This window comes from Arachis ipaensis, chromosome B03 (genome assembly GCF_000816755.2).
Source record: "Arachis ipaensis cultivar K30076 chromosome B03, Araip1.1, whole genome shotgun sequence".
In the NCBI taxonomy this organism is placed as follows: domain Eukaryota; kingdom Viridiplantae; phylum Streptophyta; class Magnoliopsida; order Fabales; family Fabaceae; genus Arachis; species Arachis ipaensis.
In genome coordinates this window covers 44,543,384-44,553,233 of record NC_029787.2, presented here as the reverse complement: position 1 = coordinate 44,553,233, position 9,850 = coordinate 44,543,384, and the positions used below count along the sequence as shown (strand labels likewise).

Sequence of the window (9,850 nt, the reverse complement as noted above, 5' to 3'; positions counted from 1 at the left end):
ATTTATATTCGAAAACTCCATAATCAATTATTATCCGCCTGACTGAGATCTACAAGATGACCATAGCTTGCTTCATACCAACAATCTCCGTGGGATCGACCCTTACTCACGTAAGGTTTATTACTTGGACGACCCAGTGCACTTGCTGGTTAGTTGTATCGAAGTTGTGAATGAAAAATGATTTATTAAGACGTGCGTACAGAGTTTTTGGCGCCGTTTCCTGAGATCACAATTTCGTGCACCAATTTGTTGCCTCAAATCCGGTTATGCTTTTAGGTGTTCTTTTTGCACTTTTCCTCCTAAAACACATCAAGAACAACTTTGAATCCATAAAACCTCAACTGATCAAACCTTAATCAACATGTTAGGAAGGGATTCTTAATCTTAATATGTTGGGAATTGAAGATTCTTGGCTCACAAGTCAAGCTAAGCAAGAGATCTAAGGAAGAACATTAAGATAATACATGTTTAGCATGGTTTTCCTTGAAAACCAAATTGAAGAGGGAGGGAGACAGCCATCTCACCTAATTTCCAATCTTGAAAAGTTACATGGTTATGTAGAGGAAGAAGAGAGGATTATTTTGGTGTAATCGGAGTTTTGATTTGAGTTTTAGTTCAGAAGAAATTAAGCTTTGAATATTAGGAACCAAGAACTTTTCTCTCTTTTCTTTCTCTCTTATTTTCGGCCATGCAAGGTGAAAATGAGCAGCTTGGAGTGTATTAGGGGTGAGGGAAAAATGTGCTTGATGATGATTGGCTAGTTTGGGAGGTGGTTGAAAAATATCTCAGGTGTATAATTACTAAAACTAGATGTATTAGAACATACACTTAACAACACTTCTAGAGATTAATATCTGAGCTACTAGTATAAATGACACTAGTAACATGATTAACATGAGAATAGAAGATATATTATGAGGCATTAGCGTTGCTAAAGTCATCAGAGAGTGCTGGTGTTAACCTGCACCAGTAGATTGTGAACCCGATTAAACCGACCTCCTATTTTTAGCTAAAACAGATCAAATAATATTATAATATTATTCAAGCATATCTAATATTAATATAATAATAATATCATATTACTATTTCTATTCCCTCATGAATTGAGTCCGGTTCATCAAACTGAGACTAATTACGAAAACCAAAACGAAGACTCCTAACCGATACGGCTTAAAAACTAGGTTCTTCGTGACTGTGTCGTCAAGCTTGTCTCAAAAGAAGTTCTTGCTTAATGATGACATAATGACAATGAGGATTGAGATACTTGATGATACAATAGAGGTGTTTCCTTCACTGATCTTCCGGAGAACTCCTTGTCTTCAGAAAAGATCTTGCGTACTCGAAAACTAGGTTGTTACAATAGTTATCTTGCTAGGCTTAGTCAGGAAAATAGTAAAAAAGGTGGTTGTTGGTGTAAATGCAAAAGTAGTAAAAAAAAGCAAGTAGATAAAGCAAATAAATAGGTTTAGAGTAAAACAATGTTGAGAAAACAGTTAAGGTCTCGAAGATGTTTATTCTTCCGGATTAAAATGTATTACCAACCAATTTAACAATGAGTGATTCATTCTATGGCAAACCATAGGTGATTAAACCCTAATCTCTTAGCGATTTAATCTCTTCTAATCCTCATCTCTCGTGGTCATTCAACTCAGATCAGAGGGTGAAGTTTAGAAAACTATTTTAACGCCACAAAAACCTCAATTACCTAAAGCTAACAGGATTTTATATCACTTATCCAATTAGTTCATGTAATTAGCAGTTTAGGAGGAGTGTTTTCAAGCTGTATCTCAAGCGAGATAACTCTCTCGAGAATCACAAGAGCTCATATAGAATAAGGGTCATACTCTCGTTCTACCCAGATTCATAAGATTAAGAACGAAAACAACACCTTAGAATTGAATCAAACATTAACTAAAATAGAAAAATAATAATCTTAATCCATAGAAATAAACAGAGCTCCTAACCTTAACCAGGAGGTTTAGTTGCTCATAACTTTACAGAGAAAATAGGTTTTGAAAAGTGCAGAAGGAAGAAGGTTTCTCTAAACCTAATGTATCTTCTCCTTTAAATACTAACCTAATAATAAAGGTTAAACCTAAAATATATTACTTAAAAATAAAAATTACAAAGATAAAATAAGATAAGCCAAAGAGGTGCTAAATCCACTTGGATACCCAATTGGTGAGTGGCTCGGACAGTAAGCTGGCGTTCAATGCCAGGATTGAGCGTTGCGCGCTTCTAACTTCATGCCCCCTTGCTGGTGTTGAACGCCAGGTTGGGCGTTCAATGCCCAAGAGGGAGCTGACAGCTTTTTTGTTTCTCGCTCCAGGTTTCTCCAAACTACTTTGAATTTCACCTAAAATCATAAAAACACAAGAAAAACTCAAAGTATCATCCAAAGATGAATTTTGCACTAAAATCAAGTAAAAGTAAATAAAATCTAACTAAAAACAATATAAAATTAACTAGAAAAAGGGTATAAGATGCTCACGCATGACGCCGCAGGGCAGATCTCTTCCCATTTTATAGTCCTAATCTTAGTTGATGCAAAAGTTAAATTAAAACCTAATAGTATATTTTCTAATTATTTATTTGATTTAAAAATCAAATAAATCATTGATGCTGGTTACTAGGAGGATGTAGGGACCATTTGTTGATTCGCTGCCGATGCTAAACACCAGTGATATGGCGTTTAGCATCACCCATCCCGAGAGAAATAGCGTGGATTCCTAGATCAACGCTAAACGCCGGTGATATGGCATTTAGCGCCATGGTGGCAGAGGGAAATGGTAAGCTTTTGGTGTCTGGTGGTAAACACTGGTGATTTGACGTTTAGCGCCACCTTGCCCGAGAGGAATGGTGAGTTTTAGGGGTCCGACGCTAAATGCCGGTGATGTGGCATTTAGCGCCAGCATGGTAGGGGGTAATTCCTTGCTTTGCTTCTTCATGAATTATGCCCAATCTTTACCTAAATGCTACCTGAAATCCACAAAAGGCCATAACAACTCAAAGTAGCATTTACGAAGGTATAATACACCAAATTCCTCTAACAAATCAACAAATCACTATGTAAATCAATAAGAAAAGATACATATAATGCTCATGCATCACAATAGAAAACTTAAAGTGTTGCTTGTCTTCAAGCAACTCAAATAGCAGAAGACTGAAGTGGGTTTGATTAAAAGCTTAATTCTCATTGAAGTTCCTGTTTGTCTTATGAGTAGGGCTTAGCAACACGGTGATCGTGAGTGCTTCCTTACTTTTCACTGCTCATTGAAAACTTAGAAATGCCAATATCTTAGCAGAGCTAGAACTCGGGTGATGTTATGAAATCTCACTTGTTTTAAGCCTTGATTGATCTTTAAATCCTCTGGTTTAAAACAAAAAGAGCTTATGCTGTTTGACAACTCTTAGTTCTCTGTCTCAAGGCGACTCTTGATAGTGAGTGTTCGATCGATAATCTCAAACCAGTTGGTCCAAGTTAGCGGGTGATGAGGCACCCCGCAGATCTATTTGCTCAAGCCTCTCCTTGGCACGATTGCACCATAAGTATATAGCTGAAGCTTTAGATTCCCAACCATCGATTTCCAGAGCCTCTTTGGACTGCTAACTGTCTTGTTTCAAGGTGGCTCATATAACGGGTTTTCGATCGATAATCCCAGACCAGTTAGTCCAAGTTACCAGGTGATGAAGCACCCCTCGGATCTAATCACCCAAGCAGTCCCTTGGACAATAAACACCACAGGCACATAATTGGGTCTCAGCCATTGAAGCTTAGAGCTTTGTAAATTTATTTTCTTTTTTATTTTTTCATCATTCTTTTTCTTTTTCTTGCTATTTCTCTTTCTCTCTTTCCTTGTTCAATTCTTTATATTCAAGGGCCAATCTCTTATTTATTTTGGAAATTTCATAACAGTGCTCTAAGTCTCTGTTCATCAAGAATCAACGTTCCTCTTTTTTCCAAGGAGCATTCATACATCATTTTTTTATGCAATCATAATCACAAGTAAATATCACCACGTGAGTTCTTGACAAGACATTTGTAAAATAAACTTCAGCTTCTAATGCATTAACACCACTTTACTCTATTTTTTTTTTGAAAAATGCTTCAAGAGTGATACATGAAGCATCATTAAAAAGAAAACTAACTAAAAACTAAAAAGACTAGAAATCATGCAAATGACAAAAATTTAAATAAACAACAGAAGCATAAACATAATGATAAAGGAAAGGGAAAATAAATATGAAAAAAACTCAACCACCTCAGTCATCATGGTGGCCATCCCCTTGTCAGGTCGTGCTCTATGTGAATCTCTCAGTCTCCCTATCTCTTGTCTCACTTGAAAAAGCTCAAGGCGCTGATTCTCTTGTTCAGTTATAATCTGATTAAGGAGGACACCGTGACTATCTTGGTTCACCCTCATTTGCTCAAGAGATGCGGTTAATTATTGCTAATACTCTTGTGGTGTAAAATAGTATCCTTGAGGCATGAGGGATTATTCTTATTGAGGTGGATGGGCTTGTGGAGCTTCTTCCTCGGCTTGGCCTCCTCTCTAAACTTTTTCATATTCCCTTGTATGCTCTATGGTTTTCTTAGAGATTGGCCTCTAAATAGGGATGGGAAAGTCATTCTCCAAGTTCACCCTGGTGGCTTCATAGAGGCGATGAATGAGGTGAGAAAAGGCTAACTTAGTATGACAAGAAGGGTTGGAGGCAATGTTATATATTTGTTAGGGAATGATCTCAGCCACATCTACCTCATACCCTATCAAGATGCAATGAATCATGATGGCCTTGTCCACAGTGACCTCAGAACGATTGCTTGTTGAAATAATGGATCGTTGGATGAACTCCAACCATCCTCTTGCCACTGGCTCGAGGTTGCTCTGCCCCAATTGGTTCGGATAGCCGTCCACATCCATTCTCCACTGAGCTCCCGAGAGATAAATATCCTAAACCACTTGCTCATACCTCCGATCCCGGCTCATCCTCTCATCATAAGCATCTAACCATGGAGGGTTATTCGGAGGTGGTAAGTGGAGCATCTCCCTCACACTCCTTGAACTAAAGTCAAGGACTTTTCCTCGCACAAAGATGCGGTGGTCCTTCATATTCACACCACGGACATTTTTATATGTGATCCAAGCATTTCTATAGAACTCTTGGCCCTTCAGTTGGCCCACCTCGGTATACGGGTTGGTCAGAAATTCCCATCCCCTCTGAGTAATTTGGTTCCGGATCTCTGGATACTCATCTGGCTTGAGATCAAACTTAATCTTCGGAATCACTTTTCTCTTGCTCGTAAGCTCGAAAAAGTATTTCTCATGTAGCTTGGAGCGGAACCGTCTTTCATCAAAGGAACCGATCATCGGCTCCTTGTCCTTTCTCTTTTTTGAGGATTCACTTCCCTTGGGTTCCATTGATAATGAAAAATGAAGAGTGTGCTCAACAACACCAAACTTGAAGGGTTTCTGCTCTCTAAGAAATAGAAAATAGAGAAAAAGAGCAAGAAAAGAAAAGAAGAAAGGGAAAAGTGGAGGAGGGGGCTGCCGTGCATGAAGAAGAAAGAATGGGGAGTGGCGTTGGTGGCTTAAAAATTTGAAAAGGAAGGTGGTGTTTTGGTGAGTGAGGGAGAGAGAGAGTGTAATGTTGTCGTTGTTGAGTTTGGGGATTATATGAAGAGGGTTGGTGCACGAAATCACAATCACACTTTTGCAATTCCGCACAACTAACCAGCAAGTGCACTGGGTCGTCCAAGTAATACCTTACGTGAGTAAGGGTCGATCCCACGGAGATTGTCGGCTTGAAGCAAGCTATGGTTATCTTGTAACTCTTAGTTAAGATATCAATAATTCTCAGATTTAATTGTAAAAAGTAAAAGAACATGAAATAAATACTTGTTTTGCAGTAATGGAGAATAGGTTGAGGTTTTGGAGATGCTCTATCTTCTGAATCTCTGCTTTTCTACTGTCTTCTTCTTCATGCACGCAAGGCTCCTTCCATGGGAAGCTGTATGTTGGTGGATCACTGTTGTCAATGGTTACCATCCGTCCTCTCAGTGAAAATGGTCCAAATGCGCTGTCACCGCACGGCTAATCATCTGTCGGTTCTCACTCATGTTGGAATAGGATCCATTGATCCTTTTGCGTCTGTCACTATGCCCAACACTCGTGAGTTTGAAGCTTGTCACAGTCATCCCTTCCCAGATCCTACTCAGAATACCACAGACAAGGTTTAGACTTTCCGGATCTCAGGAATGGCCGCCAATAATTCTAGCCTATACCACGAAGGTTCTAATCTTAGATTAGAAACCAAAGAGATATGCACTCAAGCTATTGCAGATAGAACGGAGGTGGTTGTCAGGCACGCGTTCATAGGTGAGAATAATGATGAGTGTCACGGATCATCACATTCATCAAGTTGAAGTGCGAGTGAATATCTTAGAATAGAAACAAGCGTGATAGAATGGAAAACAGTAGTAATTGCATTAATTCATCGAGACACAGCAGAGCTCCTCACCCCTAACCATGGGGTTTAGAGACTCATGCCGTAGAGAATATAATATGAAATGTGTGAAGTGTCATGAGGTATCCAAATATAATAGCAAAAGGTCCTATTTATAGAAAACTAGTAGCCTAGGGTTTACAGAAATGAGTAAATGATGCAGAATCCACTTCTGGACCCACTTGGTGTGTGCTTGGGCTGAGCATTGAAGCTTTCACATGTAGAGTCTTTTCTTGGAGTTAAACACCAGCTTTTGAGCCAGTTTGGGCGTTTAACTCTAGCTTTTATGCCAGTTCTGGCATTTTGACGTCAGAATTTTTATTCTGACTTGGAACGCCAGTTTGGGCCATCAAATCTCGGGCAAATTATGGACTATTATATATTTTTGAAAAGCCCAGGATTTCTACTTTCCAACGCAATTGAGAGCACGCCAATTGGGCTTCTGTAGCTCCAGAAAATTCACTTCGAGTGCAGGTAAGTCAGAATCCAACAGCATCTATAGTCCTTTTTCAGCCTCTGAATTAGATTTTTGCTCAGGTCCCTCAATTTCAGCCAGAAAATACCTGAAATCACAGAAAAACATACAAACTCAAAGTAAAGTCTAGAAATGTGTTTTTTGAACAAAAACTAATAAAAATATAATAAAAACTAACTAAAATATACTAAAAACATACTAAAAATAATGCCAAAAAGCGTATAAATTATCCGCTCATCAAGGGTATATGTAAAGGGGTATATATAGGAGGGAAGAAGGAAAATAAAATAAAAGGGATTGGGAAAAAAGGCGGGTTACACGAAAAGGGCGATTATGGTGGGTTCATGGGAGTAGTTGGGGTTTATTGGGAAGGGAAAAGATTTGGGAAAGAGGGTTTTGATTGGATGGAGGAGGGATAGGAAGAAAGGAATGAGGAAAAAGGGGAGGAGATATGGGAAAAGGAGAGAGAATCAGGGGAATGGGGTTTAAGTTTGAATTCAAAAAGGGGAGGGGGAGGTGCAGCACAGCTGGCGCTAAACACTGGTGATGTGGCGTTTAGCGATGCCCCTCCCGAAAACATCAAACTCGTGTATTGTGTTACTGGCACTAAACGCCAGCTCGTCCTTCCTTTTTTTTTTTAATAGCTCCTAGCACTAGACGCCAACATGGCAGTGACAAACTCCTCATGTGTCATCAAGGTGATTCTAAACGCCGGTTCCTGGCGCCAAACGTTATGGTTGCAGAAGTAAATCCCCTATGCGTCGTTTAACTGGCGCTAGACGCCAAGAAGCGGCGCTAGACGCCAAGGTGCTAGAAAGCTCCTCCTCTTGCCTCTCTTACCTGGCGCTAAACGCCAAGTCCAGACGCCAAATGCCGTGGCATCAGAATGCAATTTCAGCTTCCAATCATTCCTCGGTCCGTTCCGAGCTTCCCTGTTTTTGTTTCCATCAACATGCATGAATCAAATAAAGATAAAAATAAAGAAAACTACAAACTACAAAAACAAGACAATTAAGAACTGAAATCAAAGGATACTAAAGATTGGGTTACCTCCCAACAAGTGTTTCTTTAACGTCACTAGCTTGATGGTTCGCTTTCACTATGTAAGCAGATGAGCAGTCCTATGGCGATCGACTTCGCCACCAAGATAGTGCTTCAACCTTTGGCCATTGACAATAAACCTCCTATCGGAGTTTTCTTCATTGATTCTCACATGACCATAGGGAGAGACTTTAGTGACCAGAAAAGGTCCTGACCACCAGGATTTCAACTTCCCTGGAAATATCTTGAGCCTTGAGTTAAAGAGTAGGACCTTCTGACCTGGCTCAAATGTTCTGGTGGCAATCTTCTTATCATGCCTTACCTTCATTTTCTCCTTGTAGAGCTTGGCATTTTCATATGTTGTGGTTTGGAACTCATCAATCCCGTTGAGTTGGAGGAACCTCTTCTCTCTTGCTGCCTTGGAATCAAAATTCAGTAACTTAGTAGCCCAGTAAGCTCTATGTTCTAACTCCACAGATAAGTGACAGGCCTTGCCATAGACCAATTGATAAGGAGACATTTCGATAGGAGTTTTGAAAGCTATTCGTTAGGCCCAGAGAGCATCATCAACCTTCCTAGCCGAGTCCTTCCTTGAAGCACTGATGGTCTTCTCTAAAATCCATTTGAGTTCTCTGTTAGAGACCTCCACCTGTCCACTTGTCTGAGGGTGATAGGGGGTAGCTACCTTATGTCGGACTCCATACCTCTGTAGAAGAGAATCCAGTTGTTTATTGCAAAAGTAACTTCCCCCATCACTGATTAAGGTACTTGGGACACCAAACCCACTGAAAATATATCTTTAAAGAAAGCTCATTACAACCTTGGCATCTTTGGTTGGCAAAGGTGCTGCTTCCACCCACTTGGAGACATAATCTACAGCTACCAAAATATAGTTGTTTAAATAGGAAGGAAGGAATGGACCCATGAAATTAATTCCCCACACGTCAAACAACTCTATTTCCAATATAACTTGTTGTGGCATTTTATTATGCTTGGGAAAATTCCCAGCTCTCTAGCACTGGTCACAGTTCTTTACAAACTCTCTAGCATCGCTAAAGAGAGTAGACCAATAGAAATCGCACTGGAGAACCGTTGCTGCAGTCTTTTTTCCACCAAAGTGGCCACCATACTTGGAACCATGGCAATGCTAGAGCACTTGCTGTGTTTCTTCATCTAGCATACACCTTCAGATGATTCCATCTGGGCATCTCTTGAATAGATAAGGTTCCTCTCATAAAAAATACTTCGCATCATGGAGCGGCTTTTTAACTTGCTGTTTAGTGAATTCTTCTGGAATGATCCTGTTAGCCTTGTAGTTTGCTATGTCAGCAAACCATGGGACTCCATGTATAGCAAAGAGCTGCTCATGAGGAAAGGCGTCATTCATTGGAGTTGGGTGAACCTCTTCTACCTCAAGCTCAATTTTGGAAAGGTGATCAACCACTTGATTCTTCGTACCCTTCCGGTCTCTGATCTCAATGTCAAACTCCTAAAGAAAAAGTACCCACCTAATCAAGGGAATAGTTGACCAACTATGGAATGGTATGGAATCTTTGTCTTGACTCTTCTTATAGAACTCTCAACGGTAGTTTTTCGCCTCCATAGTCTTTCTCGAGCATTCTCCCACCACTCGACTCTTGTTGACCAACTCTGGAAAGCTCCCTATCTTCATTGGTACCACGGTACTCAGAATATCACCTCCACCACCATGTCCATTACCACCTTCATTATCACTTCTGGCTTGTTGTTCCATCTTATCCACCGCTCGGTTAGTCGTAGCAGCACTAGCATTAATGGTAGCAGCCACGCTCGCCATTGTGGCTACAAAAT

At 40.0% G+C, this 9,850-nt stretch overlaps 1 protein-coding gene across 1 annotated transcript; it reads right to left on the bottom strand.

Annotated features, from left to right (window-relative positions):
• On the bottom strand, positions 8,079–8,540 carry LOC107633036. The gene has a single exon (XM_016336671.1). The coding sequence runs from the start codon at positions 8,538–8,540 to the stop codon at positions 8,079–8,081; it is 462 nt and encodes a 153-aa protein (XP_016192157.1).